Raw genomic sequence first — 26,217 nt, forward strand, 5'->3', positions numbered from 1 at the left:
TATTATTAACTTTACATATTTCCTATAAAGGGTATGTAATACTCTTAAAAGCCTGTACAGCAGCTGTCCTTCTGTCTCACTTCCTTGTCTCGCGGGACTTCAAAGTGTCTACCCGAGATGATCACGTTTCGACCCCAAATTTTTTTATATAATATATATATATATAATATATATATTTATTTTGGTCATTTGTATACACAATATTAACTTGGAATCTAAACCACAGCAGATGACAGCCAGGCTCTGTTTGACAATTTTCCATGTTACCTTATTTTATACTCTACTCTCTTCCTGTAAATATTACCATTCTCATAAAAATGAATCAAAAGGCTGTCTTAAATTCTCTATTACATCAATGCAATGTTTTTCTGAGTGACTGCCCTTCTTACTACAGAAGGCTATGTTTACAGTGCATGCTCTAAAGGAAACAGTAATGTTTCCCATTTGGGGACAATCCACTCATTCTACCCTTCTGGGAAGATGTAATGATGTTTGGCAAGGATCTTCCACATGGTGGACTGACTCTTTATTGGACCTTGCTGAATGCTCAGTTAATCAACAAGGCCCAAAACCTCCCACTCCCAGTGCTTCTGTTAAGTGCAAATCAGAATGAGTGAGTAATGAGCACCAGAAGGGTTGGAGGCCAAATGAATGTTCACAGAATTTTATGATTCCTAAGACATCTCTTCCAGCATCTTGAACAGTGTTCACCAGGACTCTGCAATCTTAAATCTGCTTCCACTTCCTTTCTCTTCATCTCATGCAGATAGGATGCAGTATTTCTTAGGCCAGAAAAAAATGTTGACATCCTTAAGATAGTACTATGACACATTTTAATGGTCTTAGTTTGTCCTTTAATTGGTATGAAAGGTGTCTTCTAGTGCAATCACTTTGTGTTATCCAAATGTAGGCTCCCACTACTCTCTATTAAGGGTGAAATCTATCTGGGTCCAAAATCAGATGTCCAAGACTATAAAGAATCTTGGCATACCAATGTATCCCATCATGTCTACCCTGATCCCAGTTTGTCTCAATTCTTCCCATAGTATGATTGCCTGAATGGTACATACTAGACACAAACCTGTAGTAGTGATGGTAAAGGAAACGAATGGGTCCAAAAGCCCAGTGAGCTAGTGAATGGTCTTCAATTAAGGCATAGCAGGACACCCACATACCATCCACTAATAAGGTGCCATGCTCTGTGAGTGGGGCATACACCCCTACCACATGGTCCATTGAAACAGTTGTCACCTGGATAGGCTGAAGCTTTCCTTCTTGTATAGTTAGCACAAAGTGACCTGCCTGGACCTGGCTTGCAAATGAAGCCTGATACAGACTGGTATCTGTAGTCCAGTTGGGAGACATAAAAATGAGGTGTGAAGGTGTCAGTCTAATTTTAGCCTTCTTGGTTTCAAGTACAACATATTGGGCCTTTCTGCTGGTGTCCCGGTCCAAAAACAGCAAAACCTGGCTAGGCACAATCTTTCCTGAGTTGTCCACTGACAGCACTCGTTCTCCTGGTTGTAGAGATGAAAGACTAACCTGTCGACCGTCAGACAAGGAAATCTGAGCTGTGCCAGGGAAACAACCGCCCTTTCTCACAGTAACAGCATGATCTGTAAAAAAAATTGAGCACAAATTAGATTTTTAGAAATTAATGGAATCCCAGTAGCTATTTTGCTAGAAATGTTCTAAATACCAGATACATATATATTCTGAACCAGCTGTCACCTGACATGAAAACTAAAACACATAATTTTAATATTCTGACTGTAAAGAATGCAAACAGAAGTAGTCGTCTATCAACAGAACCTCTTGTACAACTGCACCTCAGGTTTGCATGAGCACTCAGGCCATTTAAATGCAATGGTATCCCTGCAGACATTTTACCAGTTAGTTGTAATCCTCCTATCTTAGCCATCATTGATCCATATTCTGTATTTAGTGTTGTCCATTGTGTAGATTTAAAAGAGGGTTATAAGTATGATGAGGTCTGATTGATAAACGTATTGCACATGTACCATTTTGTGTAGGAAAAATGTAATCGTGCAAAGTACATCAGTGGTCAAACTAACTTCTATTTAGTCCCTGACTTGTCACCCACAATAGATTAATCCCTGTTGTGCAGTGGAAAAAATTGAATTTTGAATAAAGCTTGGGAAAAGTGGTTGACATCTTTGAAAGGATGAATCAAACATAAGTGACATAGACAATGAGCACAGGCAACAGTATTCTGGTGGTGGGAGCATTTCATAAGGTTGCCATGGGGTTTGAGTATATATAGTGTAAAAAAAGCTTTGAGTGAGACATCTTGATATCTTACTGCTTCTAGAGGGTGTATATGAATGACTTCTGTTCTTGCCACTTTCTATTACATGTTCTCCCTGTAACTCTGTGGGATTTTCTCAGTGTACTGTAGTTTCCCTTCCACATCCCAATGGCATGTGTGGTTCATAGATTAACTGATGACTCTCAATTAGTGGATGTTTGTGTGTGGAGCCTTGTCTGAGAAGGTTCTGGCCTATGTTACGTACTGCTGGAATAGTTTCTGACTTAGACAAGCAAGTTTCAGTAAACATATGGATGGCTAAAAAAAATATCCAATAAATTTTAAGGTTTGGCTTTGATTATATCCAAGTAACAAAAAATCTGCAAAGTCTTTACTATAGTAGGTATTCTGTCACAATGATGGAATTCTGTGATCATATCTAGTCCTCTCCTTCAGTTATATAGCATTTGCAAAGTCTAATTTAGTACAGTGTTGGCAGTTTGCCCATGTTTCATTAAGTGCTATTAGCAGTAAATTTTTATTTAAGGAAGGTTTCAGCAGAATAATTTTGATTCATATAACTGAAATATTTCTGTCTAATTTGATAATCATTTAAAAGCACTTTTACAACACTCTCTTACAACGTGGAACACATCATTAATGCTGTTACTGGGATTTTAACAAAAAATGTTATAGTGCTAATGTGTACAATTGAATTTACATTAAAACACAGGCATAAATTCTTTTTTTCTTATCTGGTATCCCTTTTTTAATTTAACATTCCCTTTCTTCTGCACATTTTTTCCATTCATCTTTCTAATTTTCAGCAGAGCCTTTTATCATTAGGGACTCCAGCTGCAACACTTTCTTTAGCCACTCTTGATGGAAAGCCATTGACTCCCTTTCACTTTCTCAGTCCCCCTTCTCAATCTGCCTAGGGTTCTCCATGGTGAGAATCAGTGATATGTCTGGTTAACACATTAACAAGGGGTCACAAATAATACAGCTGGTCCCAGCTCAATTGCTTGTTGTTCATCGCAGCATCCTTAATCTTTAATTTAGAATCACTTCCATGTTTCTTCTGATTGGTCTCAAGGTACTTCTCTCTATTCAGTTGCTTTGGGCTTCACATTTAAACGTGACCTGTAAAGTGAATCTAGCAGGGCTGTTCCTAGGGTTGAATTGAGAAAGAGGTGGGGTGAAGGTGTTAATGGTATACTCTTAAAAATGAAGGTGCCAAGGTGATTCTTTACAACAATGCCATAAGGGAACCATTCACATAAAGGTTCCATCAAGAACCCTTTTTTACTTAGATCTTTTAACAGATTACTTAAGTAGCCACAAATAGATGATAACATATTTTTGAAATACCAATAGGTTCAGTATTTTAAAAGGACAATAACACAGGCTAATTTCAGGTTTTCTTGAACTGTTGCTAAGTAGCCTACTATACATTAAAGATTTATATTTTGTCCACATATTAGGAACCTTTTGAAAGCCCAAAGAGCAAGTTTCATATGCAAAAAACCCTTCCCAAAATGAAGTAGTTCTTTATCAAGCAATGGTTCTACGAGAAACCAAACAACCCAGTCATGTGCCATTGCAGAAACACTATTTTTAAGAGTGTGGGTTGGCATTTTTCCTACCTATATAAATACAATTGTGAGCTGTTTGTCTGCCTATCATGCAACAATTGCTGAACTGATGATGCTGCAATTGGTTCAACTTAAAATATAGTCTATATGGCATATCAGGGAGAGGGGTTTCAATGGGGGTGTTGAGAGGGCAACACAAAAACCAGTCCTGGGACTACAATTCCCATCAGACAGCAAGAAAGCACGGAGGCTAATGGGAGGACATTGCTTTCAGCATGCAGAAGGTTTTGTAGTGGCCAAAGTTGGATCCCATCTAAGACCACAGGTACAGTGTTTTCTTCTCAACTAGCCTGGATTACAATTTCACTGATGTGGTGGATTACAGCTTTTGTTTAAGAGTACATCTTTTTGTCTCCTCCTGGGGTTGTGTTTAGCCCTGTTGAATTTCCAAAGACAGTTTATTCCACATTTATTTATACCCGTCAAACACTAGGTATTGCAGCTACTTTATTATTATATGGATGGTTTCCTTGTCCAATTTTTTGTTTAATTGATAACTTTAATAAAGATTTGATCTAAAAAAAGATTTTCTACTTGTTTTAGTCTGTTTATGTAATTGTTCTCTTCTGTAGTAATTTGTCCCAGTCCACATATTTCTACTTTGTTTTTTAATTATGTGCCAAAATATAGGTATTACAATAAAACAGATATCACCAAGCAATCAGACACTAAGATTTAAGAGTTATGTGTTACATATGGCAAAATATATAATGCCACCAATAATATATATACTAAATCATAAATATTCTGTTTGTATAGAATTCCTGCCATAGAGCTACTATACGCCAATTCCCAGCTGAAACTGAAATTTATAAAGCAAAGTAGCTTGCTCTAGGCTGACATCTGTGGGTTCCCAGCTGTTCTGCTTTTGTTGCCAGTTTACACTGCACATTTCCGGCTCAGCACGCTTAGCATTTTACTGTTTTCACAAGGATGTGTGTCTGCACATTTGGGCTGGGTGTGGGCTACAGGTATGAGTGATACAATGACAGGAAGTTTGAAGTTTATTGTACACGTTGGCCAAGTTTAAAATGATTTTACTTAAAAAATTTGAGCTGATTCATTTTTTGTTGCTCCCTCATTACATAGATAAACACATCTGTCTTTGAAATGCATACATAGAATAAATGTTAAAAGACTGGTTCCCTGATTGCTTATTTGGAGATGGGGCTCATTTTATGCATTATTCTCTGAAAGACACCAGGAAAAGTTTTTAACTTGATGCTATAAGGTGGATGGTAAAAGAGGATATGCCTCTGAAATTGAGATGAGCAACTTCATCTGTTGATGTTGTGACTGTGTAAGATGTATATCTCTGTTGCTTGGATTGCACTGATAAGGTGTAGTGTTTTGGAGTGAAAACCTCACAAGAAAGCCAATATATTCAATTAAGATCAGTTATTTGATTCTGCCATGAACTCTTCCTGTTTCAAACACCATTAAAATTTAATTCAGTCATCTGAAAAATGTGTCCAGTGTGAGTCTTAGTGCTAAATGAAGAAGTGCTTTTGTCATGTCTTTGTTACCATTTAGTTTAATTAAATTTAAACTGCAGATGCACCTACTGATTTAAATGGTGTTAAGTCTCAAATGAAGATTCAACTCTTCTTTGCTGCTTTCAGAGGCTGGTATTTTCAATTGAACTCCAATTGGCATGGATTCTCATACCATGAAATAGACAGGTGTGGCTATTCAGTTGTTCAGAAGACAGAGTTTGGCATTAACCAGGCATTAAGTTCTCCCTTGACAGTATTTTTTTTAATCTAGGGTGCAGTGAAATCTAAATGAAAAAATAGTCAAAAACAGGTATTGGGTTTAAACCAGGAACTCAAAAATACCAGTCGTCTGAACTTTAAAAAGTCAACAGCAAAAACTGTATATGAAAAAAACAAAGCCAAAATCCTGTCTACTTAAAAATACTTCCTTAAATAACTATTCGTAAGAGTTTTGTTTAACCTCCTTAGCATTAGGACCAAGCGTTACTCGGTCTACAAAAACCATGCTAAAAGCATTAGTCCTGAGTGTCACTTGGGTAACTGTACAGATGAGTCTTGCGCAAGCATTAGAACTGAGAATCACTCGGGCTGTAAAAGTGCTGTCAGTGCTTCCGTTCTTTGGAGAAGTTACGTCTGAGTGTAGGTTTTCACTAATTCTCAAATATCTGCACTTTACCAACAATGAAGATGAGAATACCCATTAAGCACCCAAACTGGAGAAAATTTGTGAGATGTATCAGCCGATTGTAGTAAAATTACAGAGCATTTACATTCCGAACTGCGATGTAAGCATCAATGCAAGTCTCGTGGCTTATAAGGGCAGACTGTCATGAATACAGTACATCTCGTCAAAAAGAGCAAGATTTGGCATAAAGCTTATCAAACTTTGTGAATCTAAAACAGGATACATTTGGAATATTGTTCCATACACAGGGAAAGAGTTAATGTTTGATCAGAAATACAAGCAGTACGGCTTTGTTATGTCATTGGTGCCGACTTTGATATATGATCTGCTCGAGTGCTTGTGCTGAAATGGTAGGACAAGAAAGATGTTTGTCTTCTTAGCACTTTGCATAATGCAGCTACAGTCACTGTGCAGGCAAAAGGCAATGAGCAGGTTATGAAGCCTTGTGCTGTGGTCGAGTACATTAGCACGATGGCTGGCGCAGATCATGCAGATCAAAAATTGATTTTCTATCCCGTTATGCGGAGGCAACAAAGGAAATACTACAAAAAGATATTCCATCATCTGGTGGAACAGTGCATTTGGAATTCATTTGTGTTACACAAACAAAAAGCTGGCAAGACTGTATCTCATGCAGACTTTACATGCCAACTTGTAGAACAAATTGCTGCACATCCACCTTTAACACTACCACTAAAGAGATACGGTTGACCCAACACATCGCAGATCAGTGCTGAGCATCTTATTGGTAGACATTTTAATGATTATATATTTCCAACAGAGAAAAAAACAGAATCCAACTCGTACATGTGCAGTGTGCTGTTCAAAAACTGATAAATCTGAAAAGAAAATCCAAAAAGAAACACACTGTTGTTGTCCTAACTGTGACGTTGGATTGTGTCTTTCACTGTGCTTTAAGATTTACCACACGAAGGACTCATTCTGAGATTATATAATGTTTTGGCATCATTAATAGTATTATTATTACTGTAATTATTATTTTTGTTATTATTGTTCATTTAATATTACTATTTTTATTTATCATTACTATTTGTATGATTATTATATTTTAGAGATTTAATAAAAATGTAATTTTTCATGCCAAAAAAACCCAAAACGTTTTACATGGTTTTTTTTTTTGGATATTAATAAATATCCATAAACACTAAAGTCATCATGACAGCCTGTTAAAGAAGTTTGGCAACTGTGATGTAACACATATTGCTATCTAATCTTAATTTGATTATATTGGAAAATTCCTTTCATCCATCCATTCATTTTCCAACCCGCTGAATCCAAACACAGGGTCACGGGGGTCTGCTGGAGCCAATCCCAGCCAACACAGGGCACAAGGCAGGAACCAATCCTGGGCAGGGTGCCAACCCACCACAGAAAATTCCTTTCATTCATTTCCCAAATGCTCTTATTCCATCAGAGAATCAAAGTGAGTTAAAGACAGAATTAAAGCAGCAATTAGCTTAAGGTAGGAGCCAACCTGAAAAATACATCCTCTAAGTCACTGAGGGACAATTTAGAGCCACCAATCATCCTGATACACACATACAGTATTTAGGAAGGTATATTTATTTGTCATAAGATGGTGTCAGTTTACCATTTTGTATCTTGCTTTTCAAGTGTTCCTTGTTTTTGATTTGCTTTGTACGTTATGCCTAGTTTTCAATGACAGCAATATGCTGCTTAACACTCTTTGGTTGCGATGAACTAGCCTTGTTTAAAATGGCAGAGAAAACAGAATGTTGGTCTGTGTTTTTTTTATATATAGTGCTTCTTTATTTAGTATGTATCCTGAATATCTTCATATAACACACACGCCACAAATGTCAATGGAAGAGGGAGATGCACCATGTTCAGAAATTGAAGATAACTGATTTCTAAGAGCTTAATCTCAGCAACAATGCAAACAAATGGCAGGATCAAATTTTACTTGGTCAAAGAGTACAGTTTATGCCACTGGAGGTTTAATGGAATATATTGCCTTGACTGAATGTATGTTGCACTCTCTCTCCAAAGTCAATCATCTAACTGCAGCACATATCTGGCATTTATGACTTCTGTTGCTGTACCAGTGATGTGGCATTGACATCTGGTTTAAAAACTGTTAATTAATTTTGTCTGGTTCCTTGTGAATCTGTTCAGACTCCCCAGCAAGAAGAACTTCAAGAACCAAGCTTTTAAAGTTTCATAGGAGTCTGCACTGGATTTCACCTCATAGTAACCTGTATGCTGAATAAAGTACATTTCATTCATTACTGTTGAGTTGTTAATGTTGTACTGTAGTTATGAAATATGTTTACAACATAGTGTTTACTGTATGTGTTGCGCAGTTTGTGCATTGCATGTCTTATATGTCTTACGTATTTGGTTGCTTTACAGAGGGCAATTACTGTACAAATAAGAATTATATTGCCGTTGACATACAGTAAATAAATAGCTGACTGAGGATTTTTTATTTGTAGTGATATTGTCTAATATGTTTTAATTAAGACTGGAGCCTATCCCGAAAACTCCAGATGCAAGTCAGTAACCAACCCTGAACTTTGTACCATTCTACTGCAGGGCACACTCACCCATGCACCCACAGCAGGGTGAAACCTCCAGTGGCATTACACAACATTTTAATGTTGTGTAACAAATATCTTTTTGTGATGTGTGAGAAAATCATAGTGCTCAGAAAACCCACATATATGTGGTAAGAACATGCAAACTGCACTGATAATAACTAAGCTGGGAACTGAACTTAGAATTCTGGAGCTGTGAAGCAACAGTACTGTAATAAACAGTACGCTTTCTGATTAACTGAATGTTAGTCGTAAATGAATGATTAACTTTGATTATTACTTGTGTTGAATGGTTGTTAAACCCATAACCTGAAACCGGAGTTCAGTTTCCCCATGGCAGTGTAGGGTGAAATTCATGCAGAAAATGTAAGTGAAGGAAAAATCCTTATTCTGATAACTGTACTATTAGTCTGCTGTTGGAAAACAGGATTTGTAAATAGATACTCTGAAAAAGTACAGTCTGGTGACTATAAGGTTAAGGACAAATCACATTTTAAGCATTGTCTATGAAATAAAAAACTGTCAGCGACCTGTAACATATAATAAACATCATTTTAAAGGGTTTAGCAAAAAAAAAAAACAAAATCATTTTGCAGTTGAGAAATTACATTTCGGGCGGCACGGTGGCGCAGTGGTAGCACTGCTGCCTCGCAGTTAGGAGAGCTGGGTTCGCTTCCCGGGTCCTCCCTGCGTGGAGTTTGCATGTTCTCCCTGTGTCTGCGTGGGTTTCCTCCGGGCGCTCCGGTTTCCTCCCACAGTCCAAAGACATGCAGGTTAGGTGGATTGGCGATTCTAAATTGGCCCTAGTGTGTGCTTGGTGTGTGGGTGTGTTTGTGTGTGTCCTGCGGTGGGTTGGCACCCTGCCCGGGATTGGTTCCCTGCCTTGTGCCCTGTGTTGGCTGGGATTGGCTCCAGCAGACCCCCGTGACCCTGTGTTCGGATTCAGTGGGTTGGAAAATGGATGGATGGAAGTTACATTTCACAAAAATTTTGGTTTTGGCTTTGAATGCACTTTTATTTTTAGATTCACCTCTTATTTGCCTACTAACATCAAATTGTTTACATTTGACAAAAATTTACGCAACTCTTTCTTTTTTACGTCAGTACAAGAAGCATCCGGCTCTTTCTGTATTTTGCCTTCTATCAGGTTCAGTTTCCTTTCAGAAAGATCTTGTCTAATGGGTTCTTGTTTCATTTGAGCTGTTCTTGCAGCAGTACACTGCTCTTCATGCAGACTTTTATCTATTTATATTAGTTTAACTTACTGTGTGACCCTGAAAAAATAAACTATAAATAGCAATATACTTTTCTGAACTTTTAGGTTGCCTTAAATAAAGGCATGAAATAATAACAACAACAATAATAATAATAATGTTCTCCACTGACAAAAACTACCTATTACAGAAATCAATAATTTGAACCAGACTCCAGCTTCTTTACAACTTACGCCACACCAGAATTTTACCAAAAGGGGCTTATTTGAACCTTGTTTTCTCTGTCCTCTATGTATTGCCAAAGAAAATTTTTCATTTAAGTTGGCACCCTTGTGCTTCTAATGCTAAAATGATATCTTCAGTCAGTAATATCTCAATTCTGATATTAAAAATTTATTTTCAGGATAATTTAATAACAGCTTAATTTAAAATAATGTTTCAATAAATATCTGCTATATTGGGGAATATATTTATCAAAAAATATATGTAAGTACTAGTACAAATAGGAGACCTTTCATTTTATATAAATATTTTCCATTTACCCAAATCACCAATAAATTCCATCCATCCATCCTCCAACCCGCTATATCCTAACTACAGGGTCACGGGGGTCTGCTGGAGCCAATCCCAGCCAACACAGGGAGCAAACCCTGGGCAGGGCACCAGCCCACCGCAGGGCACACACACACCAAGCACAATTTAGGATCGCCAATGCACCTAACCTGCATGTCTTTGGACTGTGGGAGGAAACCCACGCAGACACAGAGAGACCATGCAAAAATGCAGGTTGGACCCGGGAAGTGAACCCAGATCTCCTTACTGCAAGGCAGCAGCGCTACCCACTGCGCCACCGTGCCGCCCCATCACCCATAAATTTAATTTTATATTTATACTATAATCCTGAATTTTAATATTATGGGATGGCTACTGACTCTTGCTTTCTCCTCTTTACTATACATGTTGTGGAATTTTCTATTGATATCCCTAATTCATCCTATATTTTTGTGTCCTGGATCTTTCTGCTCCCTCTCTCTCTCTCACTTAATGATGGCTTTTCTCCTTGTGCATCACTACAGCTAAGCTGGTATTGACGTCTAACTGGAAATTCACAGATTTCTCATTTTCTAATTTTTCTGAAGTCTTCCTTCTATAATACAGTGGTTGTGGAACTTTGTTTACTGGAGATTAATGGCTTATCCTATTGTAATATCTGGAAGTGTCTATCTACTGTACTACTGGTTAGGAACTGGGTTGCTATTGGTCAGCAGCATAGGGCTCTTTAATCTTTTCCCTTTTCCTCAAGCTTTTTCTTTCTGGTCCAGTGGTTGTGCTGGTGTCCTCTTTTGTTGTTTTCCTGACAGTTTCCTTTCTCCCCTTTTCTCTTGACTTATCTATTTATCTAATCAATTTTAAAAATTGGTTGTAATGTTCATTTCCTCTATTTTATTTCATGGAAAAGCTGAATTACCTGACTTGACAGAACAGTGGACATGTGATTTTGATTCATAATACACCCAGTCAAATCCTGCCTCTACTGCCAGTTGTGCCAGGGTCCCATATTTACTTGAATCACGATCTGATGTAGTGATGTCAACTGCCCGTCCCTCATAGTGCAATGAATCTGGTGCATGATTTCCATCTTCGTCCCAGCCTTCTGTCACCCGCAACTTCACTCCAGGCCACTGGTTCATGACTGCTATGGCGAGTGAATTCAGGCAGTCTTTACAGCGCTGTGCAAAAAGAAGTAAAATAAATTAAGAAGAAATAATAGAGTTATGGTGTTTAACCAGGTAATAAAAGAAAGTAACAAAGATTTAAAGAAATCTTTTAGGCATACTAATACAGTAGCAGGACCCAAATGCTACTGTGTCACAAAGGTTATATATACATTATAATATGATACAAGCCCGATAGCTTGTACACTGTTTCCTGGTGTTGATGAACCAGTAGCAAATGGCAAATGATGCAGACCTTAGACACTGGCATCTCTAGTATGTAACATTTAGCACCATGGAGCTTGCCTCTAAGTATTTAACTTGTGGTTACTATTAATGAATTCTCTTCTTAGTCCTATCTACATCAAGTCTCAAAGGTCAATGGTTTTTGGGAATATCATTTCTCTAAGGGCTCAGGGTGGATCACCAAAGCTGAGGTGCATGCCAAGGCTGGACAATGTGCTATTGCTGTTCCCTTTTGGGTAGTATTGAATCTATCCTGGCCATTAACTGCTAACTACATATCATATAAAGTCAGGGAAAAGCCAAGCAAAATGACACCTTTTATTGGCTAACTAGAAAGATTACAATATGCAAGCTTTCGAGGCAACTCAGGCCCCTTCTTCAGGCAAGATGTAAAGTCAGTAAATGGTGCCCTGCAATTCACAGTGGTAACTATAGGAGGTTAAATAAATATTTAACTTCCTATCTGTTGCAGTGTGTGGTAATGTTAAACCATTAAAGTGAAAAATTAAGGCAGATGAACAGTGCAGCAAATAGTGTAGAGTTATAGGGAAAAAAAGACATATACCCAAAAAAAAAAGACAAAACTAATGGTAGGTTTTCTAGCAGCATCTCCTATTTCTTCTTGTGCTTCACCAACTGTATTCACCTACTTTATTTGTGCAGGACCTACTAGATTGGTTGTTCCAGCTGCAGGTTCGTTACTGGTTTGGATGACACTCAGTATTAGACTGAGATTTGCTTTTGTACTGAAGAGATAAATAAAACATAATAGTTACAGATGACTACATGTGTATGCAATCATACTTACGCATTCCAGTGTTAGCTATTACTTGTCACTGTGTTGGTATATGTTAAACACGCTACATGGCAATCAACTGTCACTGAGATTCATTGCAAAAAATTATAACTCATTGTCTCATTTCTTTCTTCATATGTCCCGTTAACTGGTTTCCCTCACTCAGTTTAATGGAAGAGTTCACCCAAAATTCAGCCTTTTACCATTTTTTTTATTGTCTGTTGTCTATGACAGAAACAGATCCTTGCCTTTCAGTCTGCATTTTGTATTAATAATTTGTAAACAAGTGTGACCAGATGATGCATTCATTAGTGGTGCTGCCTCATAGTTACATAATCTTGGCTTAAAATTCTGCTTCAGGCAATGTTTGTGTGGGATTTGTACCTCCTCCCTGCATCCTCATAGGTTTACTTGGTGTTCTCCAAAAACATGCCATTTGGTAACTAGTAGTTCTAATTTGTTTTGGTATGAATTTTTATGAAATGACAACTAAGGATGGCTCCTGCCTTGCCCCATATGCTCCCTGTGACCACAATAAATGGCTGCCTTCAAATATCCATGAACTGAAGTAGTATTATAAGGAGAAGTTCAAAAAACTGATAAAAGAACAATGAGAAAATGGTTACTAACGTAACTGACGGTACACATAGAGTTGTTAAAGTCAGCAACAAACTACCAAGAAATGTATTTGAAGCAGAAACCTTGAAAACATTTAAGAAATGTCTGGATGAGATATTGGGATAGTTTAGTTCTTACCTAGACAAATGAGCCTGATGAATGGAATGGTCTCTCATTTGTCAAATTCTTATGTTCTTAAGTAAAGGTTAATCAATGGATGTAGTCAGCTTTTCATGCATGGCCTCTGTATTTTGTTTTATTTTTGATGGATAAATCATAATAAACTAAATCTTTAAAATATTGTTTGTCATTTCAGGTTAGATTTTTCCAGTTTTTTCGTGGACTGAGATCTACAGGATTGTAAGTTATGCCCTAATATGTAAAGCCATGGAGCTGAAAGGACTTGTACTTAATTTCATATGACTGTAAGCGGTTGTGAAATCCTTTGTTAAAGTATGATACAGAAAAGATTATTATAAATATAACTAGAGGGCTTTGCCCCCTGCTCACTTAGCCCTCCAACCCCTGGGCCGGCACTACTTGCTAGCCACTTTGCGGTTCTCTCGTTCACGTATGGGGATGCGAAAGTACAATTTAAACAGATTCTTATTTTCATGGGAATTGTTACATATGCATAATAGAACTAGCTATTTTACATTACAGCAAGTAATTAACCATATTAAAAAATAGTAAAACGTAATAATTTGAAAGAAAATTATGTTTCATGCTGCGTTCAAGTTATTTGTTGCGTTTTACGATTTCATTCTGTTTGGGTTTGAAATTAACACGCAAATATTTTTTAAACTTACACTTTTACTGTAACACTTAAGTAAAAACTATTTTTTTAATTAAATTTTAATCAATATCGCATTAAATTTTGATTCTGTGTTTAGACTTACATCGTGACAACGCAACGTATACTGTAACTGCCTGTGAGAAAATTTTGTTTCTTTCTCTGTAATAAATAAACCAACTTTTTCGAATGTTTGTCTCTGGGATTTGTTAATTATCTTTGCAAAATCTGTTCTAACAGGAAACGGTTAACGTTTTAAAACGAATGGCATATCAAGATCTCCTTTGTTGTCCATTGTTATCCAGGGAAGATGTACTATATTACCTTTCTTGGATACATCCTTCTTTCAACAGTAATTCGGGCAGTAGAAGACAGAACAGTGTTAACGGTTGTAGACATTCTTAGGGATATGGTAAGTTGATGTTTTCATCTTCCACCCAATCACCACCAACTGTTTCAGTATAGTCTATTGATACGCATTTAACCAATTTGCTGTGTAACCATTTGACAATTTTCGTGTTAATTTGTTTGACTTCATTGTTCCTCGGTGCTTGGATTGCCCGTGTATTCATTTCTTCTGTTGATATACCTTCATGATGAAATTCATCAACAAGATTTGGACATGATACATTCACTTTAATTGGGAACTTAAAGTGAGGAAAACGTAAAAATTTATAAGAGCTGAGAGAGCAGGAAATGTGTTTGTCAAAAGCATCCACATGAATGAGATGTAAATGTCTGTTTGTGTTTGAATAAGGTTGAGAGGAGGGCATGACTTGAAACAACCTCATGTCAAAAGTCTTGTCTCGAAAAAAGTCTTGTCTCATCGCAGGATTTTTTTTATATAACAGATAGACATTTGATGTTCTCCAACAGGTTGGAGTGGTGGCTCTCAGACTAAGGATCTGTGCTGGTATCTGGAAGGTTGCCAGTTCAAAGTCCATTACTGCTAGTAGGGATTCTACTTCGTTGGGCCTTTGCCAAGACCCTTAACCATAAAATTGCTCCGGGATGTTGTACAATGGCTGACCCTGCTCTCTATGAAATCCAATTGCAGTGGGTGGCAGACCCTGGAAAACTAAGAATGTGCATCAGTTTATCAAATCTTTATATGTATTCAGTGTAAAAATATTTGAAGACTGATGAATAGTTTTGAATAATAATAATAATAATTCTTTGCATTTATATAGCGCTTTTCTCACTACTCAAAGCGCTCAGCAATGCTGCTCAAATACTCTGTGACAATCTCCTGTCTGCATAAGTTTTGTCCTGGTTCTCCAGGTTTCTCCCAAATCTGCAAGAGGATTAACTTAGAAAAAGAGGTGATTAAGTAATTTGGCCAATTATGGACTAGTATCCCATCTAGGGTTGGTTCCCACGTTGTCCCTGATGCTGTGGAAATAGGCTGTTGTAACCCTATTCTGGAATATGCAGATGTGAAAAAAGAATAAATGACTTAATGAATATAAGCTCAAAATGCACCCCGTTCCAGCTCATGTCATTTTATGAAACTACAAAAGAGGCTGTGGATACAGGCAGTCAGCAAACTTAATTCAGTTAGTTAGAATTTCATAGGCTTGGTGGATTACATATTATCGTGTGTTTATAATATCTGAGGTAGTCTAGAGGACAATGGCAACCCAAAGCAATGTTGAAACCTTACAGATATTTGTGGGAGCCACCCTCACATACATTCATGCTATTTAAACATGCATTGGACTCTCCTCTCACCTTGTATGATCACCAACCTTTTGTGCAGGGCTAACCATGTATCAATGTCACATAAAGTGATTGATTATTTTGCCCCCAGCACAGGTGTCTCACATGATACACCTTATTAAACTCCAGAGCTTAACTGCATGTCCTTTTAAGAACCCTGTACTTCATGGCTCTTCACTTCCTGCATAGAAGCATCTTTAGGATCTTTCCAGAATAAAATCCATGAGTTTCACACACACAGCAAAACACATTAAAATAACAATGTTACAGTATAGCTTTAAAACCATGAGCGGTCACTGCAGAGTGGGCTGAGGCAGATTGTAGGACTGCATACAAAGGTAAGGGAATGTGCCAGAGAGAGAGAGAGAAAGAGGGAAAGAAAAGAAAAGAAAATTCATACATTTCTTGCACTTCAGTGAGAGTTGGGCCATTGTCAGGACAACAATAAGGGCATTTCCAATTAATGAATTACTTAAGCAAGCGAGAATTTGGGCATGCGACCCCGCAGAGTCACTCTCCAAAACAAAGACGTCTTTGAGATATAAAGGTGAACAGGGTCACAGGATGGAGCTGAGAACCAAGCTTCTTTATAACAGTCCAAACTGAAAAGTTAAAGGCCTTAATTTCTTCAATGTGATGATATTAATACATGAGTTCTATAAATCTATGTGTACAAGTAAATAGAATCTTCTAATGATGACAAGGGGTGGAATGAAAAAGAGGACATGGCTGAACAAAAAGAAGTCCTGAGTAAGTTTACTAAAAAGGTGTGCCCCAAACTTTCAAAATCAAAAAATCTGCTAAGAAGCATACAAAGTAAGCAAATATTAGAAAAATGCCTCTTTTGTCTTCAAAAGGAACCAGGCAAATAAAAGGGCTTGTGTAAAATTAATCACCCATGGATTAACTATAATACAGACAGATAAAGCCACTTGTTACTCAACTATCAAAAAAATTAGAAATCAAGAAATCTAAAAAGATAAGCAGAATTGAGCATCACGTCAAATTAATACATTGACACAAAATTATATTATGAAGATACAGTCACAAATATAAAAAAACAGAGAACTGAGACAATATGAGCAAAGGGAGGAAACTCACAACTGTCAAGCCTAGATCTCTGAAACGTACTGTACCATGACTCCAGCTACAACATCTATGTGCCACCTGATTGCCTGGAAAATGTCATTACCTAGTTATTGCCACATTAAAAAAATTACAGTATATACAGTGTATTCAGAAAGTATTCAGACACTTTTACTTTCTGCACACTTTACTGTGCTGTATATTTAATTTTACACAGATTTATTTGCTGTTTTTGCCATTAAAATTTAAAACTGAACTTTCTAATCCATATACATGTTCAGAGCCTTTGCTGTGGCACTCCAAATTTTGGTCAAGTATATCCTGTTTGCTTTTATTCTCTTTGAGGTATGTCTAGAACTTGATTTGGGTCCACTTATGGAAAATTAAATTGATTGGATGTTTTTTAGAAAGGCACACACCTGTATAAGTGAGGTTGTGCAATTCACACTGCATGTCAGGAAAAAAAATAAGTGATGAAGTCCAAGGAACTCTCTGTATACCTCTGTGATAAAACTGTGCAAATACAAGGATTTTAAACCATTTATAAAGCTTTGATAGTTCCCAGGAGAACAATGGCTTCAAAAATTGTGAAGTGAAAGAAGTTTGGAACTACTGGTACTCTTCCTAAAATTGTCTGTCCAGCCAAACTGACTAATCGGATAAAAAGTGCCTTGGTCAGGGAGGTGACCGAAAAGTCAATGGTCACTTTAACAGAACTTCTCAAGTCCTCTGCTTTGATGGGAGAACCTGTTGGAAGGATGACCATCTCAGCAGCTGACTCTCGCTTATAGTTTGTCAAACAGCATTTAAAGGACTCTGAGAGAATGAGGGCAAACATTCTGGTGAGATAAAAATTGAACTCTGTGGTCAGAACTCCAAGCTGTATCTCTGGAAAAGGCCCGGCACTACTCATCACCTGCCTAAAACTGTCCCTAACGTGAAGCATGGTGATGGCAGCATCATGCTATGGGAGTGCTTCTCAGCATATCAGCAGCATGGACAGAAACTAAGAGAAGAATAAATGCAGCCAAATACATAGGGTTCCTTGAAGAAAACTCCATACCTTAGACTGGGGCAACAGTTCAACAGACACTGGAGTGGCTTTGGAACAAGTCTCTGACTTTCTTTGAGTGGCTTAACCAAAGCCCAGACTTAAACCTTGTAGAATATTTGTGGAGTAACCCGATAATAACAGTTTACAGACACTTTCAATCCAATCTAACAGAGCTTGAAGGGATATGTGTGATGTCCAGGTTGCCTACAGCTGGCATTTTTTCATCTTGATCCCAGACATCAATAGTCATGAATCGAGATAGATTAGGACAACTGAGGACTCAGAGCAACAATAGTGGTGCAAAACAGTGCTTAGTTCTTTTTTTTTTACTTCAAAAAATAAAGTGTCAAACAAAGTGTAGTGCTTCATAAATAAATAATCCCATTAAGTAGGTCCATAAAATCCAGCGGTGTTTATGTGGGAGTTAAAATCTACAATAACTAATACACAGGCATATAAAAACAAAGATAAAACCATACAAACAAAATTGTGCATTGTTTTCACAGTTTAAAACTGACATGCGCACCAGCCACCTCAGCCGGTTACTGCTGGGATGCCCAAGCCTGGCTCCATCATCCCACCACCATCTCTCTCAAGCATTTAAACAATGATTTCCTGAAGCCCTTTGCTCACACCTGCTCTCTAGATGGTAAGCATTGTAATTTTCACTTGCCGCAGGGCCAACTCCTGACCACTAAGCCTCCCATCAATTGCACTAGCTAGCTCTCATCTGTCTCCTCTTTTCTCATGGTTTTACTTCCTTCCTTTTTTCCCATTTTTGATCTGCTCCCCCTTCTCTTCTGGTCAGACACCTTTATACAATTGTAGATGCAGTTGTCCTAATTATAACCGGCAGAGTGCTAAATAGGAAACCAGTTGAACTGATCACGTCTGCACACAAATGTGCAATCAGCCAGTCTCCTCATCAACGTGTGTTACCACGCGCATTCGCACCAATCAAACCTGAGCCACACTGTTTTTTATTTTAAAAACAAACACACACTGCCATGGACCCTTTACTCACGTCACCACAATCTGCCAAGAAAAATGGGATAAACTGCTCAAATCAACATGTGCAAAGCTTGAACAGACTCAAAAATGTAATTGCTGCCAGTGGAGCTTTTACAAAGTACTGAATTTGGTATCAAAATACTTAGGTGAATGAGAGATTTCAGTTTTTTATTTTTAATATATTTACAAACTTTTCACTTTATCCTTATGTGTTATTGAGTGTAGACTGAATTAAAACTAATCTACAATATAATAAATTGTGCAGAAAGTGAAGGGTTCTGAATACTTCCTGAATCCACTTTATGCACAGAACATGCTGCTGAGACACAGTTGAATTTAGCAGTGACAAGAAGACTGATTATACAAAGAAACATGGTGTCGAAACTCCTAATATGCTCCACTGCCTGACTGGAAATATGTACTTAATTTCAAAGACTATATAAATTAACCTGAAAGGACTTGATCAGTTCATCTACCTGCATATGGACAAATGGAAAGAGTTAAAAGGATGAAAAAATTAAAATAAGTAAACAAAGAGGCGTCACAGACAGAAAAGCATTTGCAAAATTATTGTGCACAGGTACAAATGAAAAATTTCTTAAATTTGTCAATAAATTAATGGTAAAAAAAGAGAGTCTAGCAAATTTGAAAAAGCGGATCTTACGCTCATGCAGGACTTCTATAGTGAAGAGGAATGGGAACCAAAATGAGACTGTTCTTAGTGCCCATACATTTATAAAGAAAGAAAGAAATTACAAAAGGCATGAAATGTGCTCTGCCATCAATGAAACCTGACTGTAATCAACTGTTGTTTGCAATCTGTGTTGTTTTTAAACTGTCTTCAGATGTTCATTAAATACTCGATTGTTAAGCTTAACAGCTTTAGGTTCTTGTTTCACATTTCTCATATTTTTGGCTGTTTTGACTTTGCTGTTTTTGATGTTGTGCATGTTTCACTAACACTTTTGTATTTAATTTGCCTAAGAAGGTTATGTACAGTAACATGGTTCATTTTTGCTGTTGTACCCTTTTCCTCTGATGCAATTCTTACATGAATAAATCCTCCTATTATGTCATCAGTTGATTTAGCCTTTCGACACTCGACTGAGATGTACTGTATGTGTTCACAATGTGAAATTAGCCATGAATGCCAAAAAGGGAGCTTAAGATCCACACCAATGCATGAGGCTTAGTTATAAAGAAGTAGGAAACCTAAACAACCTGCACAATATAAAGAGATCCTGTCAACATTATGGCAAAAAAGCAAATAGCTCAACAAATCAGAAGAGACATTTCTATCTATTATAAAAAGAAATCCTGTCCTGGAAAGCAAAAAGTAAGTCTACAATACGTGATCTTCTCGTAAGACATTTTAAAGACCCGCGAGACCAAAGACACGCCCTACTTACAATCTATCAAATAGGACAATAGGCAGCAAAACATTCAGTCTTGTGAAGGATTTGAGCACACACAGATCCAGGGCTCTCAGCGCATATAAAGCGTATAAGGACAGTACGTTATAAATTAAATGTTGACATCTAAACAAAGAAGAGAGCAGTGCGGAGAAAAGAGACTCAAATGCGTTGGACAGAAAAAAGAGCAAAAAAGAATAATCGAGGTGCAAATTCAGAAAATAAGGAAAGTAATTATCAGCCCGGAACAAGTGGAATTGAAAAAAAAAGCACGTCCAATCCGGCTCAGAATTAAATGACAGTAAGTAAAAGACAAAGTAGAACTTTATAAAGACGTTTACAAACGTTGACGCTAAACACATGCAGAGCAGGTTAGAGACTATGAAACCAGGGAAATTAGAAAGGCTCAAAAAAAAAACAGCGCCATACACATGTGGAGAAAGTTAAAGGATATGAAAGTAGGAAAATTAGAAAATATAAAAAAGAAAGTAAAGATCGCAGTAGTGCAAACAAACAAACTGCCTCATTTAACTATGCACCAGTCTAACTTTGGTTTTGCACAATAATTACTACACTATTGCACCTTAACACTTAATTCTACTTTATTCACATAATTGTACTTATTTATTATGTTCTACTATACCGTTACCTTTCAATCTATGACTTTTTGTTAATCTAACTGATATTCTTCTAACTTTGCACAGTTTTGGATAAGCGGATCAGGATGCATTTCACTGCGTGTTGTCCTGTATAACTATGCATGTGACAAATAAAGAATCTTGAGAATTTCAAAAACAGAGTTTACCGCACATGCATTTATTGGTTACTTTGTTCATGTATATATATATATTTATCTGTCTGCTTATTTAAAAAGCTACATTTACCCCAGGAGTCAAAAACGTTCTGTCTAGCCCTTGTACAAAAACCCAGACAAAAGCTGGGGTATCACCTTGGTAACCCCATGTACTTTTGGAACTGTGAGAGGAAAATAGCACGACTTTACAGACAGGAGTCCAATGCAGAACTCTAATTACTTTGTTACTTTGTAAAAAATAAATAAATAATTAACTGCTGATGATGTAGATCGTTTTGTCTGTGCTGAAATTCTAAACAGAGAAACCTATCCTGACCTCATTAAAAAGATTCAGCATATTGGGACTCGCAAGATTACAAATACTGTTTTTACAGAAGTTCTGAAATAAAAGTGAAACTAATGAAATAGCAACAATTTAAAGAAAAAAAAAATCTTAAAAGTGTGTATCCGGAAAACCAAACACGGGGGTTGGCGAGCGAAGCGAGCAGGGGGCGAATCCCCCTAGTTTAATATAAGGAGAAGAACAAAACCAATGGAAACTGAACACTAGAACAAACTTCTGACTTAAATGTTTACACTGATTACAAAGAAGCAAGGAACTTAAGCAGCATGGAAACAATAAGCAGCTACATTAAACATCACAACTAGAAAACTGGAAAGTAAAGTAACCTGTACATAAGAGCAGAACAAATAAGGAGCTGAAGACATTGTGTAAAAAAACACAAAGATGAGAAAACGACAGCTTTTTGTATAACATGTAGTTTATCAATATTTTCCAACAAAGTAAGCAATTAGAAGAATGTCAGCAAATGAAACTGTTTTGATAATTTCCATTTATTTGATAAGGAATCTTTGCCAATGGTTCATCCATCGTGCTTATCTTTAAACAGTGAACCATACAGCACATGCCAATGTATTTCTATACGCAGGGTTGCAAGCTGGAAATGTACCATGGCCCATTGTTGCCAGATGATCGGATTTTCTTCCAAATTAAGCTAGCTAAAAAACTGCTCGATTTTATCAAAACTGATACAGTAATCCCTCCTCCATCGCGGGGGTTGCGTTCCAGAGCCATCCGCGAAGTAGAAACCATATGTTTATATGGTTATTTTTATAGATAGATAGATAGATAGATACTTTATTAATCCCAATGGGAAATTCACATTCTTCAGCAGCAGCATACTGATACAATAAATAATATTAAATTAAAAAATGATAACAATGCAGGTGAAAAACAGAAAAACAGACAATAACTATGTATAATGTTGAATGTTAACGTTTACCCCTCTGGGTGGAATTAAAGAGTCGCATAGTTTGGGGGAGAAACGATCTCCTCAATCTGTCAGTGGAGTAGGACAGTGACAGCAGTCTGTCGCTGAAGCTGCTCTTCTGTCTGGAGATGATACTATTAAGTGGATGCAGTGGATTCTCCATAATTGATAGGAGCCTGCTGAGCGCCCTTCGCTCTGCCACAGATGTTAAACTGTCCAGCTCCATGCCAACAATAGAGCTTGCCTTCCTCACCAGTTTGTCCAGACGTGAGGCGTCTTTCCTCTTAATGCTGCCTCCCCAGCACACCACTGCGTAGAAGAGGGCGCTCGCCACAACTGTCTGATAGAACATCTGCAGCATCTTATTGCAGATGTTGAAGGACGCCAGCCTTCTAAGGAATATTGTCATGCTTGGGTCACAGATTTGCGCAGAAACACAGGAGGTTGTAGAGAGACAGGAACGTTATTCAAACACTGCAAACAAACATTTGTCTCTTTTTCAAAAGTTTAAACTGTGCTCCATGACAAGACAGAGATGACAGTTCTGTCTCACAATTAAAAGAATGCAAACATATCTTCCTCTTCAAAGGAGTGCGTGTCAGGAGCACAGAATGTCACATAGATAGAGAAAACAATCTCTAGCAAACAAATCAATAGGGCTGTTTGGCTTTTAAGTATGCGAAGCACCCGCGGCACAAAGCTATTGAAGGCGGCAGCTCACACCCCCTCCGTCAGGAGCAGGGGGAGAGAGAGAGATAGAGAGAGACAGAGTTTGTTTTTCAGTCAAAAATCAATACGTACCCTTCGAGCTTTTAAGTATGCGAAGCACCGTGCAGCATGTCATTTCAGGAAGCAGCTGCACAAAAGATAGCAACGTGAAGATAATCTTTCAGCATTTTTAGACGAGCGTTCGTATCGTCTAGGTGTGCGAACAGCCCCCCTGCTCAATCCCCCTACGTCAGGATCAGAGAAAGTCAGCGCAAGACAGAGAGAAAAGTAAGCAATCTAGCTTCTCAGCCACCTGCCAATAGCGTCCCTTGTATGAAATCAACTGGGCAAACCAACTGAGGAAGCATGTACCAGAAATTAAAAGACCCATTGTCCGCAGAAATCCGCGAAGCAGCGAAAAATCCGTGATATATATTTAAATATGCTTACATATAAAATCCGCGATGGAGTGAAGCCGCGAAAGGCGAAGCGCGATATAGCGAGGGATCACTGTAATATTGATTAGGTGGAGTTTTTGCACTTCTTAGAAAACATATCATAGCTTCAAAAAAACATGGAACCTTTAAACAAATGTAACATCAAATGACTTTAATGTCAAAGTCAACTGCTTTAACAATTCAGTTTGAAGTACAGATTGAAGGCAGTAGCAGAGATAGAACACTGGGATGGGTGTGATTTTGGGATCGCTCTATGTTTGTGTCTTTTCAAGTGTTTCGTGCTTGAGCAAATTAAAGAATAAAAATAGAACAGAGGTAGCAAGGCAAGTTGGTGCAGCTGATGAGAAACATTGCTGAAGAACTTTTTACAAAATATAATGTGTGTTTGAGCACATGTGTAAGAAAACTACACACTGTCTCAAGTTCAAACCAATTAAAAGGACATCTTCATGGTTCACAGCTGATATATACTGAGACAGTTAAGGCAGACAGCAACATTGCATGAAATCAATAAAACTTAAAACAGTTCTGTTGTGTTACTGATAAATATGAGAGCTGACCAATAGAAAAACGAAGCTGATAAGTAAGAAATAAGTGCTAGCAACTAGCTTTATCTTAGACTATTCAAAACTGAGATGTTTGACAAATACTGTGTGATATAATAATGTATGAGTACAGTGTGTAAGTTAACAAGAGGTTTTGTGTGATGGAAGGCCTCTCTTAGACAGTCCATCCCACCATGTAGTTTGAGTACCACACAGTAAAGTTGCCAGAGTTAAATGAATTGATTGTGTTAAAAAGGCAGAGACTCGTTGTTCAAAGAAGGGCAAATACTAAAAACTTAATTATTGTTCTTCTTATATATTATGAATTTATTATAACACAAAAGGGAGTTTGCATTCTATATCTAGGTGAATGAATTGCATTTCCTATTTAGACGTCACCTCTTAATGAGCATTCATTCAGCCAAATTTCCCCTGAATTTTCGAAGCCCAAATAATAATGTCATTAAAGTAAACTTGAACATCATGCTGTAAAATCTGAATTTATAAAAAAGATAAGGAATGTCTTTAAGAAGAGGATTAATTCCTCAAAATGCATCAGCATATTGGGTACTCCTCTTTGCCACCCTTGCCATCGTCCTCAGGTGGTTTGAGTCCTACCTCTTCAGCAGATTCTACCGTGTGTCCTAGCATGAAGAAATGTCAAGGGTAAACCAGATGAGCACAGGGGTTTCTTAAAGGTCAGTACTGTGCCTTCTCCTCTTTTTCCTTTGCACCTTTTCACTAGTCCCTATCATCCAGTCCCATTGTTTCTCTTAGTAGTACAGTGTTGATGAGGCACAGCTATATCTATTAGAATTTCTGCATGTCTCACTGATGTTACAACCTTGATTAAGGAACACCATCTCTAGCTCAACGTGACAAAGATGGACCTTCTTGTTATCTCAGCTTGTCCATCTCTGTTCAGCCTGGTTCATTATCACTAACACCTGCCAACTTGGTATACACCCTTGATGTAGTGATTGATGACTACATCGACTTGCAATGGTCTCTTGGTCTTGGAGATTCACTCTGTACAATATCCACAAAATCGGACCATATCTGACAAACTAAGTAGCATAGCTCCTGGTCCATGCATCAGTCTTGTCACATCTGGACTACTGCAACTTTCTGCTGGCAAAATCAAAAATGCAACGTCACATATGGTGTTTAACCTTGGGAAAGCAGATCATAACCTGGTTCTGCTTCAGCCTTACTACAAACCAAGAGTGAGGGCGCTACCTACAACCACACGCTCATTCAGGAAGTGGTCCCCTGAGGCAGAGCAGGCTCTGAGAGACTGCTTTGGAACTACGGACTGGGATATCCTGCAGGGATCATATAGTGAGAACATTGAGGAGGTTTTTGTCTGCACTAATGACTACATCAACTTCTGTATGGACATTGTAGTTCCAGTAAGAACTGTACGCTGCTATGCTAACATCAAGCCATGGATTACAAGTGACATCAAGGGCCTTTTGAACCAGAAGAAAAGGGCTTTTAAAGGCGATGATCAGCATGAGCTCAAGCGCGTGCAGAAGGAACTCCGAGTCCAGTTCAGGGCGGTGAAGGAGCAGTACAGAAGAAAGCTGGAGTAGAAGTTGCAGAATAACAGCATGAAGGAAGTGTGGGATGGGATGAAGATCATCACTGGCTGCAGCTTGAAGCGGGGTGCCACCATCGAGAGAGACGTGGAGAGAGAGAACCTGATGAACAACTTCTTTAACAGGTTTGACCACCCAACCCACTCTCACCTCAGAGTACTGCATCCTCCACCCATCCTTTCTTCTGATACCAGCATAGGAGAGAGTTTCCCCCCACCCACAATTAGAGCAGCCCAGGTAAGCAGGGAGCTGAGGAGACTTCGTGCCAGCAAAGCAGTGGGTCAAGATGGAGTATCGCCACAACTGCTGAAGGCCTGTGCGTTGCAGCTGGGGAGTCCTCTACAGCGCATCTTCAACCTGAGCCTGGAGCAGGGAGTCCCAAGGCTTTGGAAAACATCTTGCATCACCCCCGTCCCAAAGATATCACGTCCTGGTGAGCTGAATGACTTCCGGCCTGTCGCTCAGACGTCAC

General features: G+C 38.0%; 1 protein-coding gene across 1 annotated transcript in view; it reads right to left on the bottom strand.

The window, feature by feature from the left end:
* Window positions 1-289: 289 nt before the first annotated feature.
* The window catches only part of dhh (desert hedgehog signaling molecule), a 37,076-nt gene continuing 11,148 nt past the window's right edge, over window positions 290-26,217 (bottom strand). The window contains exons 3-4 of the mRNA XM_028798113.2: window positions 11,367-11,628; window positions 290-1,616 (exon numbers count right to left, since the gene is read on the bottom strand). Of these exons, the coding sequence (XP_028653946.1) occupies window positions 928-1,616; window positions 11,367-11,628 (951 nt within the window). The 3' untranslated portion in view covers window positions 290-927. The remainder of the gene's footprint in view (window positions 1,617-11,366; window positions 11,629-26,217) is intronic.

The sequence above is a fragment of the Erpetoichthys calabaricus genome, chromosome 3, assembly GCF_900747795.2.
Source record: "Erpetoichthys calabaricus chromosome 3, fErpCal1.3, whole genome shotgun sequence".
In the NCBI taxonomy this organism is placed as follows: domain Eukaryota; kingdom Metazoa; phylum Chordata; class Cladistia; order Polypteriformes; family Polypteridae; genus Erpetoichthys; species Erpetoichthys calabaricus.